At 48.0% G+C, this 25,354-nt stretch overlaps 1 protein-coding gene across 1 annotated transcript; it reads left to right on the forward strand.

Annotated features, from left to right (window-relative positions):
* Nucleotides 1-311: 311 nt before the first annotated feature.
* Nucleotides 312-25,354, forward strand: LOC146789398 (uncharacterized). The gene is made up of 3 exons (XM_085630083.1): nt 312-512; nt 7,740-8,101; nt 22,780-25,354. Exon 3 carries the CDS (start codon nt 23,193-23,195, stop codon nt 24,183-24,185), a length of 993 nt encoding a protein of 330 aa, XP_085486209.1. The 5' UTR covers nt 312-512; nt 7,740-8,101; nt 22,780-23,192; the 3' UTR covers nt 24,186-25,354.

The following is a 25,354-nucleotide window of genomic DNA, read 5'->3' on the forward strand; positions in this document are numbered from 1 at the left end:
AATACAAAACCGGTAAAAATTAATTTCTATTAAAACGAGCGTTCAGAATTCTAGTAATGTTTACTTGATAATATTTTGAATTCAAATAAAATGTACGGTCAAGAAAGGTATTTGAATAAACTAATCAAACATGTACATCTCGGAAAGTAAGAAATCTCACAATATTTGTTTGTAACTACAAGTTTCTCTTTGCTCCATCTTGATGCTGTTGTTCTGTAATGGCCGAAAGATTACACGCGCATATCTATAGTGGTTACAGTAACCGGAGAGGTTAAAATCATGTCCTTCTTTTGTTTCTACAATGGAGTAGCCAAAACAGTGTTCATTTGTAGCCGTCTACGTAGTTAATGCACGGCGCGGTGGCATACTACTTAAACGTTGAAAACGTGGCTGTGTCACAGAGAGTTAGCCTTGATGGGGGATACGATGTGGTCCGTTGGTTAAACTGCCGACTTTGGTTTTGGAAACCAGGGTTCGAGCCTCGGGGTCGCGTCCACATCCTGTGATTCTGGGTAAATCACTTAATCTCCCCTGCCCGAATGTGTAATGTAAATACGGCGCTCATGTAAAGCGCTCCGATACCTTCGGGTCGAGTTCGCGCTATATAAATGAGAAAAAAAGAAGCATGAGAACTAGAAACGATAGTAGATGCTGGCCTTTCAGGAATTCTTCTTATCGATTCCCTATTCAAATGTGACTGACGGTTGCCATATCCTGTCGCACGTACGTGCCAGCAGTGTAAGACTAAAGTGGGAGATTTTGGAAAAAAGCACATGGGGAGTGTATTTGCTTGTTGACATTTTAATACAGGTCGCTGATACAAGAAGTGCAGACAGCAACACAATGTTCACTGCGCCGTCTCTCAGAAATTCCACGGGACCAAATTTTGGATCCACAAGTCCTTGGCTTGGTACTGGAGATCCTGATTCATCAGGTCCATAGTGCCATTATAGGCAACACTCTCCACCCACTGCCAAAGCATGCATGACAAATAAATAAATACACAACACAACTTTTGTTTGGGAAAATATTTCTGCAGGTTTATCCCATACAAAAGTATGCTATATGGTGGGTTATCTTACAGGCGATCCAAGGGCAGGCAGCAGTAACTAACCTATGCTTCCCTGCCAGCTTGATGAGCCAACTTGCACTGTGGCGAACCCAATCGGTGCTACGCATTATAGAGTGATCCCCTTACCAGGATCACATGACCCATTGGACCATCTTACTCACGCCCCTTTCAGGGTGGAGCATTACAAGGCTAGCCCCCGGTTGTTCAGGCTTACAACCGCCCTCAGGACTAGCGGGGCGCCGACAAATTTCTTCCAGGGACCTGCCATGAGGGCTTCTGGGATTTACGTGCCTTAACACCTGTTTCCCCAATTTATGGGACAGCAGCCCACTCAGTAGATGACCGCTTCCACAACGAGCCGGTCTACTATGGCTATCAGGGCGAGGAGTTTTATTCTTAACTGAAGCAACCCGTAACCTGCCCTCGGAGCAGAGTGTACTTACTTTATTGAGGTTGACCAGACATTTGCACAGACCTTTTTGATTGCTAAACCATGGCGAACAGGAATGTTCATAACTCGGAGTATGTGACAATGAGCAAGTGTGTCCTCATGTACTTGCCATGTATCCCTTCTTCCTTATGGGAATTTCGCCTGTTCATTTCCCTCTGTTGTGAAACTCCCAGACTTTCCTGGTTTTATGGTACTGTCTGATTTAATCCAATGTGCACTGGCTGCTCTATAGTGGCTAACATTCAGAGTTGACTAAGCCCTTGTTTACCCCCGTACTTGATTATTCCCCAAATTCGGGGTTCACACTGACAACCGTGTACTGCACTAGCAGTGGAAAATTACCTGCTCCTTCAAAAATTAATTTTCTTGAATACTGAACGTGCCAAATGTTCTTAATACATTGTAGCCTTTTGAGCTTAACACCTTGTTTCCCCAACTATTGGGACAGCAGCACACTTGTTAGCTGACAGCTTCCACAACCAGCCTAGCTAAATAGCTATCAGGGCGGGGGATTTTGCTTAACTGAAGCAACCTGTAACTTTCCCTCGGTTCCAGAGTGCACATACTTCGCTGAGTTTGACCAGCCAATTGCACAGACCTTTTTGATTGCTAAATCATGGCGAGCCCATTAATGGTGTCAATGCTGGTTTGAGGGAATATATGTATTGTGCCCACTATTGCAGTCACCGCATCCTTTCGTGGTGTGACAATTAACGCAGCCCACTAGGTTTGCTTAACTGATGTCCGATCACAGATGCACAGTACCTGATAGCCAGCTGTGACCCTTGATGCTTAACCAGCAATAGGCCTAGTTCACTTAGTTTCCCCCGGAATTGATTGCCTTCCACAGAATCAAACCCAGGTTCGGCTTACATGCAGGTCACCTTGTAATTCATGTTGGAACATTTTTACCCCGCATAGCCAGAGAGTCTTGCGTATTATTAATCCAATGATAGTGTCGGAATCCAAGATTCCCAGTTACATGTTTCGCTGCAGGCCACCTTTTGTGGGTCCGCTGGGACCCCTCTGCTTCCCTGCAAGTTACCTCGTTATTTAACCCCTTCACTGCCAGGCCTTTTCCCCCTCCTGTGCCACGCCTTTTTTTGGCTATTTGGGGTAGTGCGCGCTGAGGCCCCTGTAACATTTTGACCACATAAGGTATCCACGCCAAATTTGCGTCCTTTTCTTCCAACATCATGGGGATTCTAAAGGTACTCAGGGTTTGTGGATTCCCCTGGAGGGGTCACAGAAATAAGCCAAAATACAGCAAAATTTAGTTTTTTTTGGAAAAATGGGAAAAACGGGCTGCAAATGAAAGCATCTGGGTTTTTCCCTACAAATGTTATCAACAAAGGGTTTGTGGGGCTGAAATCACCATTTTCCCAGCTTTTAGGGGATACCAGACTTTTGTCAGAAACCCAACATTTATTACACAGTTTTGGCATTTTTCTGGGACATAGCCTATTTTTGCTATTTTTTGTGCTTTCGACCTCCTTACAGTTAATGGTAGAAATGGGTACAAAAGCAATAATGGATCCTGGAAAGCTATACATTTTAGAGAACTAGACCAAATTCTGAATTCAGCAAGGGGTCATGTGTGTAGATCCATCAAGGTTTCTTTATAGAAACTAACAGTTAAATATAGAATAAATTGAAAATTTGTTGAAAAAAAAGCCTTTTGTGTCAACATTTTCACCTGTAACTTCTTCTAATTATGACAGCTCTTTGAAAGCAATATACCGTTACATCCGCTGGACATTACTGGTTGTGGGGGAATAGGACTTGTAGGTTCACCAAAAACCCGACGAACCCAGAGCCAAAAACTGAGCAGCAACTTGCAATGGTTTTTTATTATGTACCGGGTATATAGTAATTATTCTGTAAAAATGTGTACATGGAAAAATCAGTATGAAGGACACCTATGTATTTCTGAAATAGGAACAAAATATAGAGTTTAGAAACAGTAGATATTTGCACATTTCCGAAATTGGGAATACTCATACTAGCATGAGAATTATCAGTCATTTTTTAGAATGACTTCCTTTTTACTCAATGTCTTTCATTTGGAAGGCAGAAATGCATCGAAAGTCAATAGGTAATAACAGTTCCTTTACAAATCTGAATTACCCTAAGTCTCCCAATAAAAATGGTACCTCACTTGTACGGGTAGGCATAGTGCCCACGACAGGAAATGGCTCAAAACCCAACGTGAACACACCACATTTTCATAATGCAAAATTACCCTTTTTTAGCAAAGTGCCTAGCTGTAGTTTTTTAACCCTAGCTCTGCCGGCACCTAGGGAAACCTAGCAAACCTATACATTTTTGAAAGCTAGACACCCAGGGGAATCCAGGATGGGGTGACTTGACTGCCTCTCACCAGGTTCTATTACCCAGAATCCCTTGCAAACCTAAACTTTTGTAAAAAAAAAACACATTTTCCCCACATTTCTGTGGTGGAAAGTTCTGGAATCTGCGTGGATCCACAAATTTCCACCCACCCAGTGTTCCCCAAAGTCTTCCGAGAAAAATGGTACCTCACTTGTGTGGGTCGGTCTAGTGCCCGCGACAGGAAACGGCTCAAAACACAACGTGGATACACCTCAATTTCGCAGTGAAAAATGACCCTTTTTTGGCAAATTGCCTAGCTGTAGCTTTTGAACCATAGCTCTGCCGGCACCTAGGGAAACCTAGCAAACCTATACATTTTTGAAAACTAGACACCCAGGGGAATCCAGGATTGGGTGACTTGACTGCCTCCCACCAGGTTCTGTTACCCAGATTCCCTAGCTAACCTAAAAAATTCCTAAAAAAAACACATTTTCCCCACATTTCTGTGGTGGAAAGTTCTGGAATCTGCGTGGATCCACAAATTTCCACCCACCCCGTGTTCCCCAAAGTCTTCCGAGAAAAATAGTACCTCACTTGTGTGGGTCGGCCTAGTGACCGCGACAGGAAACGGCGCAAAACGCAACGTGGACACACCTCAATTTCGGTGTGAAAAATGACCCTTTTTTGGCAAAGTGCCTAGCTGTAGTTTTTTAACCATAGCTCTGCTGGCACCTAGGGAAACCTAGCAAACCTATACAGTTTTGAGAACTAGACAGCCAGGGGAATCCAGGATGGGGTGACTTGACTGCCTCCCACCAGGTTCTGTTACCCAGAATCCCCTGCAAACCGAAAAAATTGCCAAAAAAACACATTTTCCCCACATTTCTGTGGTAGAAAGTTCTGTAATCTGCATGGATCCACAAATGTTCACCCACCCCGTGTTCCCCAAAGTCTTCAGAGAAAAATGGTACCTCACTTGTGTGGGTCAGCCTAGTGCCCGCGACAGGAAATGGCGCAGAACGCATCGTGGACACACCTCAATTTCGCAGTGAAAAAGGAACCTTTTTTGGCAATGTGCCTAGCTGTAGTTTTTGAACCCTAGCGCTGCCGGCACCTAGGGAAACCTACCAAACCCACACATTTCTGAAAACTAGACACCCGGGGGATTCCAGGGAGGTACTTGGTACTTGGGCCTCCCACACGAGTGAGGCACCGTTTTTATCGGGAGACCCGGGGAAACGCTGGGTGGTAGGAAATTTGTGTCAGCCCGATGATGCCACAACTTTCCCACACAAAAATGTGTGAAAAAGGTGATTTTTTTAGCTAAATCTGAGGTTTGCAGGGCATTCTGGGTAAGGAAACGTTGGGGGATCCACACAAGCCATACCTCCCTGGAATCCCCCGGGTGTCTAGTTTTCAGAAATGTGTGGGTTTTTTTTTAGGTTTCCCTAGGTGGCCGCCGAGCACCGGGCCAAAAAACCAAGTGACCCCCCCTTGCAAAACCAGGTAGTTTTGAGATAGGCAATTTTCATGTCGCCTCACTACGTTGTGGGCCCTTGCCTTACGCGGGTACTTGGGCCTCCCACACGAGTGAGGCACCGTTTTTATCGGGAGACCCGGGGAAACGCTGGGTGGTAGGAAATTTGTGTCAGCCCGGTGATGCCACAACTTTCCCACACAAAAATGTGTGAAAAAGGTGATTTTTTTAGCTAAATTTGAGGTTTGCAGGGCATTCTGGGTAAGGAAACGTTGGGGGATCCACACAAGCCATACCTCCCTGGAATCCCCCGGGTGTCTAGTTTTCAGAAATGTGTGGGTTTTTTTTAGGTTTCCCTAGGTGGCCGCCGAGCACCGGGCCAAAAAACCAAGTGACCCCCCCTTGCAAAACCAGGTCGTTTTGAGATAGGCAATTTTCATGTCGCCTCACTACGTTGTGGGCCCTTGCCTTACGCGGGTACTTGGGCCTCCCACACGAGTGAGGCACCGTTTTTATCGAGAGACCCGGGGAAACGCTGGGTGGTAGGAAATTTGTGTCAGCCCGGTGATGCCACAACTTTCCCACACAAAAATGTGTGAAAAAGGTGATTTTTTTAGCTAAATTTGAGGTTTGCAGGGCATTCTGGGTAAGGAAACGTTGGGGGATCCACACAAGCCATACCTCCCTGGAATCCCCCGGGTGTCTAGTTTTCAGAAATGTGTGGGTTTTTTTTTAGGTTTCCCTAGGTGGCCGCCGAGCACCGGGCCAAAAAACCAAGTGACCCCCCTTGCAAAACCAGGTCGTTTTGAGATAGGCAATTTTCATGTCGCCTCACTACGTTGTGGGCCCTTGCCTTACGCGGGTACTTGGGCCTCCCACACGAGTGAGGCACCGTTTTTATCGGGAGACCCGGGGGAACGCTGGGTGGTAGGAAATTTGTGTCAGCCCGGTGATGCCACAACTTTCCCACACAAAAATGTGTGAAAGAGGTGATTTTTTCAGCTAAATTTGAGGTTTGCAGGGCATTCTGGGTAAGGAAACGTTTGGGGATCCACGCAAGCCATACATCCCTGGAATCCCCGGGTGTCTAGTTTTCAGAAATGTGTGAGTTTGGTAGGTTTCCCTAGGTGGCCGACGAGCACCGGGCCAAAAACCCAAGTGACCCCCCTTGCAAAACCAGGTCGTTTTGAGATAGGCAATTTTCATGTCGCCTCACTACGTTGTGGGCCCTTGCCTGTCGCGGGTACTTGGGCCTCCCACACGAGTGAGGCACCCTTTTTATCGGGAGACCCGGGGGAACGCTGGGTGGTAGGACATTTGTGTCAGCCCAGTGATGCCACAACTTTCCCACACAAAAATGTGTGAAAAAGGTGATTTTTTCAGCTAAATCTGAGGTTTGCAGGGCATTCTGGGTAAGGAAACCTTGGGGGATCCACGCAAGCCATACCTCCCTGGAATCCCCGGATGTCTAGTTTTCAGAAATGTGTGGGATTGGTAGGTTTCCCTAGGTGGCCGACGAGCACCGGGCCAAAAAACCAAGTGACCCCCCTTGCAAAACCAGGTCGTTTTGAGATAGGCAATTTTCTTGTCGCCTCACTTCGTTGTGGGCCCTTGCCTGTCGCAGGTACTTGGGACTCCCACAGGAGTGAGGCACCGTTTTTATTGGGAGACCCGGGCGAACGCTGGGTGGTAGGAAATTTGTGTCAGCCCGGTGATGCCACAACTTTCCTACACAAAAATGTGTGAAAAAAGGTGCTTTTTTCAGCTAAATTTGAGGTTTGCAGGGCATTCTGGGTAAGGAAACGTTGGGGGATCCACGCAAGCCATACCTCCCTGGAATCCCCCGGGTGTCTAGTTTTCAGAAATGTGTGGGTTTGGTAGATTTCCCTGTTGTAAATTGGCAGCGATTGGGTTAGCATTAGTGGAAGCCATCTTGTATTTAGAGGCTATCTTGTCCATTTTGTGGAATCCATTTTGTATTTCTGGCAGCCATTTTGTTTGCCATGTGCTGCCACGTGCTCACCATGTGCTCTGTCCTCCCTCAGTGTTGACTGCTCTTGTAATCTGCCTAGAAACTAACTATATTTAGCATCTTCCACCTTCGCACATGCCCAGTTGAGTTTGCAGCTGTCCTTGCAGCTGTTAGTAGTATGTAACTGTCAGGATGTGTTTACTAGCATTGGCAAACTGTTAACTCCTCCTACTTGTCGACTGTGCATTTCTATATGACCTTATATGTACATAAAACCTTCTTCTGTACTTGTACCGCCTTCTTTTGAGCCCCTGTGTGGGTATAAAAGGACCATGCTCCTTCTGTTCGGTGTGCTACTTCATTCATTACCGAAGGGTTCTGTGTGAATGTAGTTCCACCTCAAGAGGTTTATTAAAATTTGTATTTTCTATTCCAGTTTCTGTGCCAACTTCTTCCTATTGGTCTGAGGACTCTGTGCAGAGAAGGGCGAACCCCTTGCACTGGTAGGCCTAGCTGAGGCCCACTTCTACAAATTGGCGTCCGACACGTGGGGCTCATCAGTGACTCGGATGCCCGAAGGATTGGTCGCGACGAAGGATTGGAATCTTGCTCTGGACGCGATCGCTGCCCGATGAGACCCGAGTCTTGGCAACCACGGCGTTTTTTTGCCTTTCTTTCTGATCTGACCATGCAGGTGGTGCCGGACCTCGACTGAGATCTCTTCTGTTGATTCGCCGTGCAGTGACAATTTGGTCGATTTTAGAACTTGGCAGTTGGAACCTGGACACCAAGTGATTGGTAAGAGTCGTTCTGCGGCGCTTGCTGTTGGTTTTTATGCCTGGGATTGGTAAGGTAGTTTAGTAACACTTACTGCGGCTTTTGTATTTTGGAATTTGTGTTGGCCAACTTGGATTTCTATGGGATTCATATATAAATTGCAGTTTATATAGGCAGGTAATGAGGAGAATTTTCTCTATCTGAATTGATTTGAACGGCACATCGTACTAAAGGTACCTTAAGTGCTACTTTGATTATTATACTGCATATTCTGCACTATTTTTGGCGTGCCTGTTTTTAGCGCACTTCGTAGGATGTGTTGCTTTTGTAGTGGTACCAATTTGAGACTCGATGAAGCACAACCGGCCCCCCCGGAGGGGACGCCTAATAGGGATATGTATATTAAGTATGGTCTTTCTTCTATAATGTACAGCAGATTATGGAATAAATACACTCGTAAGGATTCTGAGTTGCTTTGTCCTATGCATGGGTAATTTGATTTACGAAAGATTGAGTATGTGGAACAATGTATGTTTAAGCGAAAGACTAGGCAAGATATGTTTGACTATACGAATGTGGGAGAAAGAAGTGCGTGAACGAATGAAGCGTGAGCAAGCCTTGATTGAAAAAGGACAGCGAAAGAACATTTATGCGAAAGCATTAGAGTTGAAAAACAAAGAAATAAAAGAGTTAAAAGAGAGAGAAGATAGGGAGCGCAATTTACAGGTAACTTGCCAATACGCTGTTCGGCGGCCCCTTTATCCTATACTTAATAAACCACAAGATGATTTCTTATTATTAGATCATCCTCTACCTCCGTATACTGTTCCTTCTACCCCTCATGAGTCAGATGAGGACTCCGATTCGGAGGAACACAAGGCACGAGAAACTCGTTCTATGTTGACCTCTGAGCGTGCGTCCCAGCTTAGATCTGCTGCTCGTAAAGCAGTTCGTAGCACTACCCCCGCCTCTGAACTTCTAGATAGTATGAAAGGGAGCAGCTGTATTTTACTGAGGTGTTTGCCGCAGAGGTCCTTGAGCTGTGTAGGAAAAATTCTGAGGAGTTAGAGCCCGACGATGTGGCAGATAATTGTAAGCAAATGCGTGATGGTCTTTTTGTTTTCTCCCAGGTGACTGATACAATCAGGCATTTGGTTAAACTGCGTGTAGATGCAGTCCGTTTGCGAGAGGGGAAAAAGGCTGCAGACGTAGCTGCACAGACATCCCAGACCGGCATGGCACAAGCTTCTATCTTCGGAACAGATAAGACTATGATAGTTCCTTTGTATGTTCCTCCTAAAGGAATGGGTACAAGTGATGATAAGGCTTCTATCGATGCAAAGGGTTATTTTATTTATAATTGGGTTTACACTCCTTGGAATAGGACGGATGTCATGGCACTTAAAACTGCATTGCCTGATCCGCGGAAAAATCCAGCCGCTTTTAATGAGGAAGTTGAGGGTGCTATTAGCTCTTGTACTATGACTTTGCCTGATATTGATTCATTTTTCGGATTGATATTACCGTCTGATATGTGGAGAACTGTTCGTAAAATTGATGATCGTGCAGCTTTTGGGGCATTATGGAAAAACTTAGAACAAATGGATGTAGAAGGGGAACCCGCACAGAAGCCATGTCAGTTAATTTTAGATCTTCCCGCAGCTATATTAGTTAAGTTAAAAACGATTATTCCCCCTAAAAAGATAGATTGGACTGTTTTAGCATCTTGTAAGCAAAAGGCAGATGAATCGGTGTTAGACCTGTCAGCCCTTTGGCAGTTCCCTCCTCATTTTGTTATTTTTGTCCCTTTCCCCCCTTCTCATTTTTTTTCTGTCTACCTAACTTTTTGGTGCTGATGTAGAGGTTCTGGGTGTCTTTTCCACTTCACATGAGGGAAAGACGCAAGGTGCTCCTCTGAGGAGAATAGATGAGGAAGGTGAGATGCGCAAAATGGTGGTTCCAACTGTCACTTTGACACCTGGGCCATGACTTGCCATGAGAGGTTCCAGAACCTTCTGGGCCCTTCTGGCAAGTCGGGCCCAAGGTGATAAATAGAGGTGGCAGGAGGGCAGCCATTTTGGATGGGAGAGAACTGTATGGCATCAGGAGTAAGGCGCCTGTGTGAGGAGGTGGTCGTGCCTAAAAGGGAAGAGACAGGTTCTAGGGCCTGCACAAACTTCTAAACCAGGTGACGTCACCCCTAACCTTGTGACCGGGCCCTGAGCGCAGTCGAAGATCTGGTGGACAGCGCTATCTTGGAATTTACCTGTGGCCACTTCCAGGAGCAAGGAAGCTTGGGGATTCCAACCCAGCCGCACCAAAGAATTACTGGCAACCTTGATTTGGCCCCCCACTGCCCCCTACCCCCCCCAAAGACCATACCAGAACTGGACACCGTCATCCTTCAGAGATCGTGAGGGACTTCTGGTGACCTCCGGAGGCGGTTCCTGGCTGGTGGGAGCTTGTGGTGGGGTTTCCTGTGAGGAATGGGTGCGCCGCTGCCCAGGTGAGGAGAATTGCCTGAGGGAGGAGCGAGACGCGACCGGCTTCGAGGCCGGCACCCTCATGTCACATGAGAGGGGCCGTAGCGCCGCCCCTCTCTGCTGCCAGTAACCCCGGAAGGCCGCGCCCCATCAGTGACGCTGTCGCTTGAAGTATCCGAGCGGACCGGAACGGAGTCTGCACCGACCCTCTAGGTAGCGTGGCCCTAGCGGACGGTAGCATAGAGGGAAGGCCAGCGTCAACGGAGCACACCCTCGCTACCAGTCAGAATTGGGTAAGGCATTTCGGTGAGGTGCCTAGTGGGACGCCCTCCGACTCTTCGGTCAGAAACCCGGAAACAAGGTCCCTCAGTTCCGGGGTGAGCTGTGCGCAGGACGACCAGTACGAACACAGTAAGCGGGGCCCTAGCAGGAGAAAGGGGAGGAGTGATAAAGGAGTCCCCAGAGGGCCCGGGGGAATACATCGTAGTGATCAGGAAGTGTCCTGGAATCCCTTGAGGTCCGTTACGGAGAAACACCAGTCCTTGGTGAGTAGAAAAGGGAGAGTGACTGGATTAGACACGAGACTGACTAGTGGGGAATACAGTCCTGACGCTCAGTGTGGGAAAAGACAATCTCCCAGTCAGTGACAGCTGGAGATCGGAATCCATGTTAATAAAAATGTGATTGGTTGTTTGCCAAGAAATAAGCAGAGCTTAGCAGACTGATTAGAATGGTTCACTGAGTTGCCAGCCAGTAAAGGTCCAACGTAGCGCCTAGAAGGCGGAGTCCCGGAGTATAGCTGGAAGGGGGGGAACCCTCAGTTCGAATATTCAGGAGGGGCTCAATGTTCTTTTGAAATGTGATTTGAAGCTCTGAGGGTATTTCTGTAATCACTTTTATAAGGTGTAACGTTGAAAAGTATTGTCATTTTAAATGCAAATGTAATGATTTACCCTGTCATGGGAAACTAAATACCACTGTTAAAAAAAAGAAGAGATTATCTAGTACAGAAAAGTCCAGGTTTGGCCTTAGACTATAGAGAGAAGTTCCAATGCAAATGGAAGGAACTGGTTCCGATTGTAATGTTAAACTAAGAGCCGGATTTTTATCAGAAGAGAAATGTTATAAAGTTTACAGTAACTCTTTACAAAGAAAATCGGTGTAGTGTTCTTTTTGAGTGATGTGGCGCAGGACTGCGAGCTGAGTGAGATGCAGGCCTGAAAAGCCAAACGGAGTGGTGAGCCAAGCGACCTGAGCCAAGCTACCCCCTTAGACGTAGGTCTAACAAATTGGTGCTCAGCGGTGGGATTAGTTATTCAGGGCTTGCATCCGCTTGGTAGCAGTTTTGCGCGCATCACCACCTACACTGGATTGTTTTGACTGGAGTTTTCTCCAGATTATTTTCTTATTGGAGGATTTTTTTAAAAAAAAATTGTCCTGTGTATATTCCCTTTCTTGAGAAAAGTTCTTGCTAACTGTGTTGGGGTCCCATCTGGCAGGATGGAATTCGAATTGGGTAGGCTGGAGGAGTACACAGCGGCCCAATTGAAGGAGTTCTGCCAGGAACGGGGGCTATTCTTTAAGCAAGGGGTGAAGAAGACAGAGCTCCAGGCAAGCTTAAGAGCCTGGGTTATGGCCCACCCTAGCGGGAAACAGGAAGAAGAACCAGAACTAGATCTCCTAGAAGAACCGGAAGTCCTTCTACCCCCTGGGAGTGGTAATATGGACGTTGGGTCCAGGGCCCCATCAAGAGTGGGAAGTAGCGCCTCAGGGGGGAGCCTGTCCTCTGCTGACCTAGTGGATCGGAGGGAAGAGAGACAGCTTAGAATGGATCTGGCCCGGTTGGAAAAGGAGAGGAGGTTCCTCCACGAGCTTCACTTAAAAGAGTTAGAGCTCAAAGTCCTTCAACTTGGAACCCCCAGCAGTCCTAATGGTGGCAGCATACCGAGAGAAGTCTCGAGAGAGTCCAGGCCCTACCTGCCCAAAGACGTGGTTGCTAGCTATGGCATAGGGGATGATATTGTAAAATGGCTGGCTGCCTATGAGGTTTCTCTAAGAGCCCATGGGGTCCCTGAAGCCCAGTGGGGGGGTGGCCTGTATAGGTATATGCCTCCGGTGGGGAGGGATGCCTTGTTAGCGCTAGAACAGCCAGACCAGACCAGGTACCCCGTCATGAAGGTAGCCCTAGTAAGGAAATTCGGACTGACCCCTGAAAAATTCAGGCAGAGGTTCCGGGGTAGTCAGAAGTTGTCCACTCAGAATTGGGTGGACTTCCTGGACTATGCCCGGAAAGCCTTAGAGGGCTGGGTGCAAGGTAGTGAAGTCAAGGACTATGAGGGACTGTACAGTTTAATCTTAAAGGAGCATCTCCTCGAGAAAAGTTTTCCAGAGCTGCGTCAGCACCTAGTAGACAGCAAGCTCACTAATCCCAGGAAGCTTGCAGAGGAGGCGGATATCTGGGCGAGTACCCGGGTATCCTCAAAAGGGACTGGAGGGAATTTCCAAGGGGCTGGACAGGGCGCCCCCCAGAAGAAAGGGGGGGAAGACAAAAAGAGGGAGTTCTCTAAAGGCCCCCAAAAGAGTTCACCAGGGAAGGGAGTAGGATTCCCTCCTAAGGTTGTTCCCCACAAACCCCCTTATCCTGACCGTGGTCAGCAGCCTAGGGTTGTCCGATGTTACGAGTGTGGTGAGGTTGGGCACTATAAGGGGGATGCCAAGTGTCCCAAGAGACCACACCCTCCCATTGGAGGAAAGACCCCTGGGGTGGCGAGTGTAGTGCTCGGGGAGGAGTTGCCCCTAGATAAGGGAGGTGAGTGGGCAGGGCTAACCTTAGTGTCCTTAGGGGATTGTGAGATGGTTCCTAAGACCCAGATGCCTTTGAATACTACTAAGTACAGGCAATGGGTCACCATCAATGCCCAGAGGGTGGAGGCTCTGAGGGACACAGGAGCCAGCATGACTATGGTAAGGAGTCAGCTGGTGTCCCCAGAGCAGGTGGTCCCCAATGTAGTCCACCCGGTTGTGATGGCTGACAACCGAGAGGGTCACTATCCGGTGGCCCAGGTTCCCTTTGAGTGGGGAGGGGTGGCGGGTCCTCTACGAGTTGCGATCAGCCCTGCCATGCCGGTCGACTGCCTGTTGGGAAACGACCTTGAACACTCGGCGTGGAAGGAGGTTGAGTTCCGGGCCCACATGGAAATGTTGGGGACCCCTGAGTGGACGTGTGCCCACACTCGGTCCGTGACCACCCGAAAAGGGGACACACTGAGGTTGGAGCCTGGGACAAAGGCCCAACCAGCTGCCGGAAAGGGTAGACGGGGACGGGGAAAGCCTGCCCCGGCATCTGACCCTCCAAAGGTGGATGGGGCAACTAAGGTGGTCCCGGAGTCTACGGAGGGGGATGTAACGTCCCTGGAGGGCTTGCCTACCCCTGCAGACTGGCAGGTGGAGGGAGGACCTACTAGGGAAGAGTTTTGTCGGGCCCAGAAGGAGTGCCCTACCCTTGAGGGTTTACGGCGGCAGGCCGAAGCCCAGGCAGCGGGTAACGATTCGGGGAACTTCCACATATATTGGGAAGAAGGACTCCTGTATAGCGAACCCAAGGCTCCGGTGCATGGTTCATCCCGGGCCTTGGTAGTTCCCCAGCGTTACCGAGCCTTCCTATTAGGACTGGCTCACGAAATACCCTTGGCAGGACACTTGGGACAAGACAAGACCTTTGCTCGACTTGTCCCTCATTTTTACTGGCCTCAGATGAGGATTACGTCCGATACTTTTTGTAGGACGTGTGTAACCTGCCAAGCTAGTGGGAAGACAGGGGTGAAGCTGAAAGCTCCCCTGGAACCACTGCCTGTCGTTGGTACCCCCTTTGAAAGGGTGGGCATCGACATTGTCGGGCCATTGGATCCACCAACATCGGCCGGTCACAGGTTTATCCTGGTCCTGGTGGATCATGCCACACGGTACCCAGAGGCTATCCCTCTGAGGACCATTACTGCACCTGCGGTGGCACGGGCCCTTATGGGAATTTTTACCCGGATGGGATTCCCCAAAGAAGTGGTGTCGGACAGAGGTACCAACTTCATGTCGGCATACATGCGGGCTATGTGGAAAGAGTGTGGAGTTACCTACCGGTTCTCCACTCCTTATCACCCCCAGACTAATGGTCTGGTGGAAAGGTTTAACAAAACCTTGAAGGGCATGATCCGGAGTCTGCCCGAGAGCCTGCGGAGGAGATGGGACATCCTCCTACCTTGTTTGCTGTTTTCGTACAGGGAGGTACCACAGAAGGGAGTGGGCTTCAGCCCCTTCGAATTGTTGTACGGGCACCCTGTGCGTGGACCCCTCAGCCTGGTGAAGGAAGGATGGGAAAAGTCTCCCAGAAAACTTCCCACGGATGTGGTGAGCTACATGCTGGCCTTTCGTAGCCAAATGGCTAGGTTGTGGAAGCAAGCTTCTGAAAACCTAGAAGCCAGCCAAACGGTCATGAAGGAATGGTATGACCGAAACGCTCACCCGGTGGAGCTGGAGCCTGGCCAGAAGGTGTGGGTGATGGAACCTGGAGAGCTTAGTGCCCTCCAGGATCGCTGGTCAGGTCCCTTTGAGGTGGTTGAGAAGAAGGGCAAAGTTACCTACGTGGTAGATCTTAAGACCCCCAGGCAGCCCCATCGGGTGCTCCATGTCAACCGCCTCAAGCCTCACCAAGAGAGACCCGAGGTCACGTTAATGATGGTGACTGATGGGTCAGAGGAAGAGGACAGTGAACCTCTTCCCGATCTGTTTGCGTCCCGAGAGAAGGATGGATCGGTGGAGGGAGTGATCCTTTCACCGTCACTTACTCCTGAACAACGGAAGGACTGTCGCCAGGTTCTGGAGCAGTTTGCTTCCTTGTTCTCCCTTATTCCGGGAAGGACTCATCTGTGTACCCATGATGTGGACACAGGGGACAGCCCACCTGTGAAGTCCAAGTCCTACCGACTGTCGGATAAGGTGAAGGCTAGCATCCATGAGGAAGTTACCAAGATGCTAGAGCTAGGAGTAATTGAGCCTTCAGGAAGTCCTTGGTCCAGTCCGGTGGTACTGGTACCCAAAGCTGCCCCCCCGGGCACTACCCCAGAACTCCGGTTCTGTGTGGATTACAGAGGACTGAATTCAGTGACAAAGACAGATGCTCATCCTATCCCGAGAGCGGATGAGCTCATTGACCGGTTGGGAGCTGCCCAATATCTCAGTACCTTCGACCTCACATCTGGGTACTGGCAGATTTCCCTAACGGATGGAGCCAAGGAAAGGTCAGCCTTCTCCACCCCCGAGGGTCACTACCAGTTCTGTGTGATGCCCTTCGGGCTCAAGAACGCCCCTGCTACGTTCCAGCGATTGGTGAACCAGGTCCTCTTTGGAATGGAAACCTTTTCAGTGGCGTACCTGGATGACATCGCTGTCTTCAGCCGCAGCTGGGAGGACCATCTGGGTCACCTTCAGGCCGTTCTTCAGGCTTTGCAGCAGGCAGGTCTGACGATCAAGGCCAGTAAGTGCCAGATCGGGCAGGGGTCGGTAGTGTACCTCGGTCACTTGGTGGGTCGGGGCAAGGTGCAACCCCTCCAGGCCAAGATCGAAACCATCATGGCCTGGGAACCCCCCAAGACACAGACAGAGGTTCGGGCCTTCTTGGGCCTCACCGGTTACTACCGACGCTTTGTCAAGGGATACGGAACCATCGTGGCCCCCTTGACTGAGCTCACTTCCAAAAAGCACCCTCGACGGGTGATCTGGACCGAGGGATGTCAACAAGCTTTTGACACCTTGAAAAAGGCCATGTGTGCGGCACCTGTTCTCAGGGCCCCTGACTTTGCTAAGGAGTTCATCGTCCAGACGGACGCGTCGGAGCACGGTATTGGAGAAGTGCTGTCGCAACTTAATGATGAGGGTCTAGACCAACCGGTGGTTTTCCTATCTAGGAGACTACTCCCCCGGGAGCAGAGGTGGAGTGCAATTGAGAGGGAAGCTTTTGCGGTGGTGTGGGCTCTGAAGAAGCTGCGGCCATACCTGTTTGGCTCGCACTTCCTGGTTCAGACCGACCACCGGCCCCTCAGGTGGCTGATGCAAATGAGGGGCGAGAATCCCAAGCTGTTGAGGTGGTCCATTTCCCTACAGGGGATGGACTTTAGGGTGGAACATCGCCCAGGAGTGGACCACGCCAATGCTGACGGTCTCTCCAGGTATTTCCGCCTTAGTGAAGAGGACTCCCAAGGGGTTGGGTAGCTCTCCCCACTTACAGCTGGGGGGGACGCGTGTTAGACCTGTCAGCCCTTTGGCAGTTCCCTCCTCATTTTGTTATTTTTGTCCCTTTCCCCCCTTCTCATTTTTTTTCTGTCTACCTAACTTTTTGGTGCTGATGTAGAGGTTCTGGGTGTCTTTTCCACTTCACATGAGGGAAAGACGCAAGGTGCTCCTCTGAGGAGAATAGATGAGGAAGGTGAGATGCGCAAAATGGTGGTTCCAACTGTCACTTTGACACCTGGGCCATGACTTGCCATGAGAGGTTCCAGAACCTTCTGGGCCCTTCTGGCAAGTCGGGCCCAAGGTGATAAATAGAGGTGGCAGGAGGGCAGCCATTTTGGATGGGAGAGAACTGTATGGCATCAGGAGTAAGGCGCCTGTGTGAGGAGGTGGTCGTGCCTAAAAGGGAAGAGACAGGTTCTAGGGCCTGCACAAACTTCTAAACCAGGTGACGTCACCCCTAACCTTGTGACCGGGCCCTGAGCGCAGTCGAAGATCTGGTGGACAGCGCTATCTTGGAATTTACCTGTGGCCACTTCCAGGAGCAAGGAAGCTTGGGGATTCCAACCCAGCCGCACCAAAGAATTACTGGCAACCTTGATTTGGCCCCCCACTGCCCCCTAGCCCCCCCCAAAGACCATACCAGAACTGGACACCGTCATCCTTCAGAGATCGTGAGGGACTTCTGGTGACCTCCGGAGGCGGTTCCTGGCTGGTGGGAGCTTGTGGTGGGGTTTCCTGTGAGGAACGGGTGCGCCGCTGCCCAGGTGAGGAGAATTGCCTGAGGGAGGAGCGAGACGCGACCGGCTTCGAGGCCGGCACCCTCATGTCACATGAGAGGGGCCGTAGCGCCGCCCCTCTCTGCTGCCAGTAACCCCGGAAGGCCGCGCCCCATCTGTGACGCTGTCGCTTGAAGTATCCGAGCGGACCGGAACGGAGTCTGCACCGACCCTCTAGGTAGCGTGGCCCTAGCGGACGGTAGCATAGAGGGAAGGCCAGCGTCAACGGAGCACACCCTCGCTACCAGTCAGAATTGGGTAAGGCATTTCGGTGAGGTGCCTAGTGGGACGCCCTCCGACTCTTCGGTCAGAAACCCGGAAACAAGGTCCCTCAGTTCCGGGGTGAGCTGTGCGCAGGACGACCAGTACGAACACAGTAAGCGGGGCCCTAGCAGGAGAAAGGGGAGGAGTGATAAAGGAGTCCCCAGAGGGCCCGGGGGAATACATCGTAGTGATCAGGAAGTGTCCTGGTATCCCTTGAGGTCCGTTACAGAGAAACACCAGTCCTTGGTGAGTAGAAAAGGGAGAGTGACTGGATTAGACACAAGACTGACTAGTGGGGAATACAGTCCTGACGGTCAGTGTGGGAAAAGACAATCTCCCAGTCAGTGACAGCTGGAGATCGGAATCCATGTTAATAAAAATGTGATTGGTTGTTTGCCAAGAAATAAGCAGAGCTTAGCAGACTGATTAGAATGGTTCACTGAGTTGCCAGCCAGTAAAGGTCCAACGTAGCGCCTAGAAGGCGGAGTCCCGGAGTATAGCTGGAAGGGGGGGAACCCTCAGTTCGAATATTCAGGAGGGGCTCAATGTTCTTTTGAAATGTGATTTGAAGCTCTGAGGGTATTTCTGTAATCACTTTTATAAGGTGTAACGTTGAAAAGTATTGTCATTTTAAATGCAAATGTAATGATTTACCCTGTCATGGGAAACTAAATACCACTGTTAAAAAAAAGAAGAGATTATCTAGTACAGAAAAGTCCAGGTTTGGCCTTAGACTATAGAGAGAAGTTCCAATGCAAATGGAAGGAACTGGTTCCGATTGTAATGTTAAACTAAGAGCCGGATTTTTATCAGAAGAGAAATGTTATAAAGTTTACAGTAACTCTTTACAAAGAAAATCGGTGTAGTGTTCTTTTTGAGTGATGTGGCGCAGGATTGCGAGCTGAGTGAGATGCAGGCCTGAAAAGCCAAACGGAGTGGTGAGCCAAGCGACCTGAGCCAAGCTACCCCCTTAGACGTAGGTCTAACAATCGGTCTCTGATTTCTTTACACGCTTTGAAGAAGCATTCCACGATTTTAGTGGCCAGTCATTGACAGATGACACGGGCAGACATCTGTCGATAAATATGTCGCAAACCTGTTGCCAGGAATAGCTAGTCGCCTAAAAGCCAGTGAGAGTTCATGGACTACCTCTTCTCCGGTTTCTCTCTTGACTATGGCTCAGTATTATGAACGCCAGGAATTAGAAGCAAAGGGTAATGAGGATAAGAAGACTAAAGAATTAAAAATGAAGGTTATGTTGGCTCAGGCTTATGGTCCACCTTTTAGAGGTAGTGATAGAGGTGGACATGCATCTTATGGTTCGTCTTTCCCTTCTTATACTCATTCAAATTTGTCTGTTGACCAGTGCGCGTACTGTAAGAAATTTGGGCATTGGGCTTCCGATTGTCCAGCACTGCGTGCTCAGCAGTGTCCACGTGGTCGGGGACACTTGAGAAATCGGTCAGGATATTCAGGGCCTAGAGGAAGCAAGGTGATCGTGCTAGGTTTGATGCTAATATACATGGGCAGGATGGGTTTAACACTTTCGATAGATGGAACCAATATCAAATGTCCGACTATGTGCCGTCTGATTTTCAAGATTCTGCTTATGTATAGGATTGCCTAGGATGGGGTAAGGAATCAGTTGAAGTTCCAGTAGATCAGAGGGGTCCCTATGTTACAGCACATGTTTTGGGTTCTACTGATCAGTTTCTGGTTGATACAGGAGCTACTCGTAGCGTCTTGTCTAAACAATTGGTTCCAAGGGCTCCCCTGTCTGGCTTGACCATTACATCGATAGGTTTCGATGGAACCCCTTCCCTTAGCCCACTGTTACAACCACTTGTATTCCATGTGGATAAATTGACTGCTCCATGTCCATTTTTGCTTTCCCCGAATACACCAGACAATATTGTGGGTCTTGATATGCTCAAGTATTTCAGGGCTACGATACGATGTTCTCCAGAAGGTGTACATGTTATCTTGAATGACAACCATCCTGTGACGGAGAGAGCTTGTCTTGTTAAAGAGGATATTGCATTAGCTTCACTCCCTAGTACTTTGTGGGCTACTTCAGACACTGATGTAGGGCAAATGGTCATTCCACCAGTACATATTAGTGTCAAGGAGGGCGCTGTACTGCCACTTTTGCCTCAATACAAAATTTCACAGGAAGGCGAAGAAACACTCATACGTATTGTCCATGATCTCATTGAAGTGGGGGTTGTTGAGGAAGTTCCTTACAATGTTTGTAACAGTCCGATTCTTCCTATTCTGAAAAAAGATATTGACACTAGGATTTACCGATTCATTATTGATTTGCGAGAAGTTAACAAGATTGTAGTACCACAATACCCCGTGGTTTCTGACATAACGACACTTCTTACTTTGGTTCCTCCGACAGCAACTACATTCTCTGTGATAGACTTGAAAAATGCTTTCTTTTCGATCCCTATTCATCCTGATAGCCGATATTTGTTCGGTTTCACTTCGAATAATCGATCGTATAGATTTTGTAGAGTTCCACAAGGCTATACAGAGAGTCCTAGTATTTATAGTCAAGCATTAAAAAGACAACTTGATTCTTTCGTTTTGCCTGAAGGTGTGGCTCTCATACAATATGTCAATGACATCTTGTTGGCAGCCGATACGCCTGAACAGTGTGAAAAATGTACTTTGTCCTTGCTTTCTTTTCTTGCTTCTCATCATCACAAAGTGTCACGAAAGAAATTGCAATATTGTAGACCGAAGGTAACCTACTTAGGTCACCTTCTGTCTAAGGAGGGACATGCACTCACACCAGATCGCATTCAAGCTATTTTAGACACACCAGTGCCCTGTACTCAGAAAGATGTCCGTGCATTCATTGGTCTTACTTCTTTTTGTAGGCAATGGATATTAGGGTTTTCACATATTGTTAAACCCTTGTTGGCTCTTTTGACTAAAGATACTCCAATGCCCCTTCCATGGACGATTGAATGCCAGAATGCTTTCCAACAATTGCAACAAGCCCTTTGTTCTGCGCCAGTATTAGGCACTCTGGATTACACCAAGGCTTTTACACTCTATGTACACGAAAGAGATTGCTGCGCACTTTCAGTTTTAGTGCAGACACACGGTGACAAACAGCGTCCCTGTGCATATTTTTCAGCAGTACTTGATCCTGTTGCTCGTGCTTTGCCTGGATGCTTCCGTTCAGTTGCAGAAACAGCTGTGTCAATACGTCAGAGTGAAGGGATAGTTTTGTCACATAAGCTGTTGGTGCTAGTACCCCATGCGGTTGATGCCCTTTTAAATCAGACGAAGACGCATTTAACTAGTGCTCGTCTGACAGGATACAAATTGACATTGTTGGCCCCTCACATTACACTGAAGAGATGTGCGACACTAAACCCAGCCACTTTGTTGCCATACCCGGTGACTCAGTCTCAGTCACAGGAGTCTCATGATTGTATATTCCTTACTGAGGCACGACACGCCCCTTTCAAGTGTTGATGGGGAACTATGGGTTGATGGGTCCTGTTTGAAGTTACCAGATGGTACAACGCCAGCTGCATATGCAATTACAACACTTCAGACGGTAGTTGAGACAGCTCGTATTCCACAGAAGTCAGCTCAGGCAGCTGAGCTAATAACTTTGACACGAGCGTGTGAACTTAGTACTGACTTATCTGTGAACATTTATACAGATAGCCGCTATGCTTTTGGACTGGCTCATGATTTTGGGCTACTCTGGAAGGAGAGGGGCTTTCTCACATCCCACGGGATGCAAATAATGCTTGGAGAACTAGTACATAATCTCTTGACTGCTTTAACATACCTGAAGAGAATAGCAATTGTTAAATGTAGCGCACATAAGAAAGTAATTGATAAGATAGGACAAGGCAATGCTTTTGCAGACCAAACAGCCCGGGAAACTGCCATGCAGTGAAGCACCACGTCTATGTATGTAGTGAAGTCACAGGCTGAACGCTGGCATGATACCAGACAGGAAGTGCTAGATATACAGAGATCTGCTTCTGCAGAAGAAATTGAGCAATGGTCTAAGAAGGGAACATTGGACGATGAGGGCTGTTGGAGGAATAAAGAGATGAGCAAGTGGAGATTGCCTACAGCCTATTTACAACCTATGATTCATATGGCACATGGGCCGGCACATGTTGGAGCCTCCTCGATAACTAAATTGCTCACGCAAGTTTGGGAGCATCCAGAAATTGCCGGCACAGCTAAAAAGATGGTGCAGTCTTGTCTGATTTGTCTTCAGTATAATCCTGGTAAAGGGACACGAACTCCTACAGGAGGGTTTGCTACGCCAACCGCACCTTTTGAAGTTTTGCAAATGGATTACATCCAGCTTGAGCGCTGTAACAACTTAAAGTATGTTTTGGTAGTGGTATGTGCCTTCAGTAAATGGATAGAGGCATACCCCACGAAGGACAATACAGCTCTCACTACAGCAAAGGTACTTTTGAAGGAATTCTTCCCTAGATTTGGTGTTTGTAAACTTTTATGGAGTCATAACGGACCCCATTTTATTGGGCAAGTTGTCGAATATGTCCTGAAGGGATTAGGGCTCAAGCAGAAATTTCATGCTGCTTTCCATCCACAATCAGCAGGGTTAGTGGAAAGGTATAACGCCACACTTAAATTGAAACTGGCTAAAATACAGGCTTCCACGTCTTTGAAATGGCCTGATGCACTACCCTTAGCACTATTGTCCATTAGATCAGTGCCACATTCGCGATCTGGTCTTACACCATATGAGGTGGTATTCGGAAGGCCTATGAACATTTGGGGAATTCCTAAACCACGTCCCATACATGATGTATCATGTGTATTGATGAGTGACTACCTATCACAATTGACTGACAGTTTGATTTCTATTCATCAACAGGTTCGAGAAGCTCTTCCTGATAGGTCTGCAGGTGAAGGCCATGGACTTCGACCTGGAGACCAGGTGATGATCCGATCATTCCAGAGGTCGAGCAGCTTGGAACCGAGGTGGCGTGGCCCGGAGCAGGTGTTCCTTTCAACGAGGACTGCGGTCCGAGTGACGAACAGGAGAAACTGGGTGCACTCCACCCACTGCAAGAAAGTGCCCTCTATCTTGGTGGATCCTGCTGCCTTGATCGACCATCGGGACATCCTGGAACAGAGAGAGGCCAAGCCATATCACCTGACGAACCTGAGGAAGTCTTCCCGGACCACACGATTCCTGGAGTATCCCGATACCAACTGAGACAACGGAAAGAGCCTGCATCGTCGAAATAGACTGGTTGAGCAACCGCCCTGGGTTAGTGAAACAAAATGCCGATGTGGCAAGGGGGGGGATCAGTCCTGTATAGTGTAGCGACACCCGTCTTGACCCTCGGTGAAGAAAACAAAGGCTGCCCAGGGATAAGAGCTCCAACGACTGTTTCCAACGACAAGCTGATCATGTCCACAATGAGATCAACTGTTGCTAAGAGAAAGATCATTTCTGCTATAGGGTTTGCTGTTGCTATGGTGGCTGTAGCAGTAATAACCTGGTTCGTTGAGAAAGTGGCTCCTGCTCGAGAGCTTTTGATCGCCACTACTCCAGTATCAGTTGAACACCACTACTTTATGCTACCCTACCATGAGCAGAAGCATCGACAATCCTACTTACATAATACCTTTATCCAGATGTTGCATCATACTCATAATGCCACAAATACTACCAACTGTTGGGTGTGTGGGATGATACCTGCACATCAAAAGAAAGGAGGAACACCTTTTATTCCTCTTCCCTTTTCTCATAATGGTTCTTGTCAAGCTTGGTATGCGCTTTTGTTTGCATCTGGAAGACGTACAGGAGACGGGCTTCTTTTTCGCCTTAATAAAGTATGCTACCAAGATAAAGATGGTTATCCTCAAGCCAAAGGGACCAAATGGGAATGGGAAGAGTATCAACCGGACAATATTTCAACACCATATATCTTCACAAATGTGAGAACTTTTACCAGTAATGAACAATTTGTGATTTCTGTCACTAGAGCTAAAGCAGATCTATGTATAAGCAGTAGTGGGAGAATTCCAGTGGGGAAAAGCGAATGTACTGTAATTCTGACTATTGAAGGTGTAAATAACAGTAGTTTTATAGCCTCACATAATACTTACTTTATCTGTGGTAGCCAAGGATATTATCAACTACCTGCTGGGTGGTCAGGTGTGTGCTATGTGTCCTTTCTATTGCCCCCTGTGTTTCTGGCACCTGCATCATACCACGGGACCTTACATTATTCGACGATATCTCTCGAAATTGATACAAAAGGACAATAAGAGCTGACTAAGTAGACCAAACTGATACCACTCTGCAACAATATGTCGATTTTAATTTAGGTTTGTTTTTCTTTGTGGGTGCTGCATTAAACAGTAGGAAAATAAGACGATTGACTAGAGCTGTGGAAGCTGTTACTAATCAGACAGCTATGGCACTTGGAAAGATTACGGAGGAGCTGCAAATTGCAAGGATTGTAGCTCTCCAGAACCGAATGGTTCTAGATGTGGTTCTGGCTGATCGAGGTGGTGCATGTCGCATCATCGGTAGCAGCTGTTGCGTATTCATACCGGATCACTCACCTTCAGTATATGACGCAATATCAAAATTGCATAAGATTGCTGCAGAAATTCATCCAGAGACTTGTACTTGGACTTTTGCTGGATGGTTTTGAACTCTTGTTTCTGCTTGGGGCTGGAAGCTACTGACTATCCTGTGTGTAATGATTACGATACTTTTTACATGCCCTGTATGTATCCAATGTGGTCCAATGCTTTGCTCCATTTGCATCTCTTTCTGTATACCTGTCAAAAGGAATGTTGCAGAAACAAAGGCCCAACAAATGTTGATTAAAGAGGTGGCCGAAATAATGCTAATAGATGTACGGGATGCATATTTAGATTACCCCAGAGGAACAAATGTCTTCAGCTAATGCTAAAAGGGTCATCTGTTGTAAATTGGCAGCGATTGGGTTAGCATTAGTGGAAGCCATCTTGTATTTAGAGGCTATCTTGTCCATTTTGTGAAATCCATTTTGTATTTCTGGCAGCCATTTTGTTTGCCATGTGCTGACCATGTGCTCTGTCCTCCCTCAGTGTTGACTGCTCTTGTAATCTGCCTAGAAACAAACTATATTTAGCATTTTCCACCTTCGCACATGCCCAGTTGAGTTTGCATCTGTCCTTGCAGCTGTTAGTAGTATGTAACTGTCAGGATGTGTTTACTAGCATTGGCAAACTGTTAACTCCTCCTACTTGTCGACTGTGCATTTCTATATGACCTTATATGTACATAAAATCTTCTTCTGTACTTGTACCGCCTTCTTTTGAGCCCCTGTGTGGGTATAAAAGGACCATGCTCCTTCTGTTCGGTGTGCTACTTCATTCATTACCGAAGGGTGCTGTGTGAATGTAGTTCCACCTCATGAGGTTTATTAAACTTTGTATTTTCT

Source organism: Triturus cristatus, chromosome 10 (assembly GCF_964204655.1).
Source record: "Triturus cristatus chromosome 10, aTriCri1.1, whole genome shotgun sequence".
Classification (NCBI taxonomy): domain Eukaryota; kingdom Metazoa; phylum Chordata; class Amphibia; order Caudata; family Salamandridae; genus Triturus; species Triturus cristatus.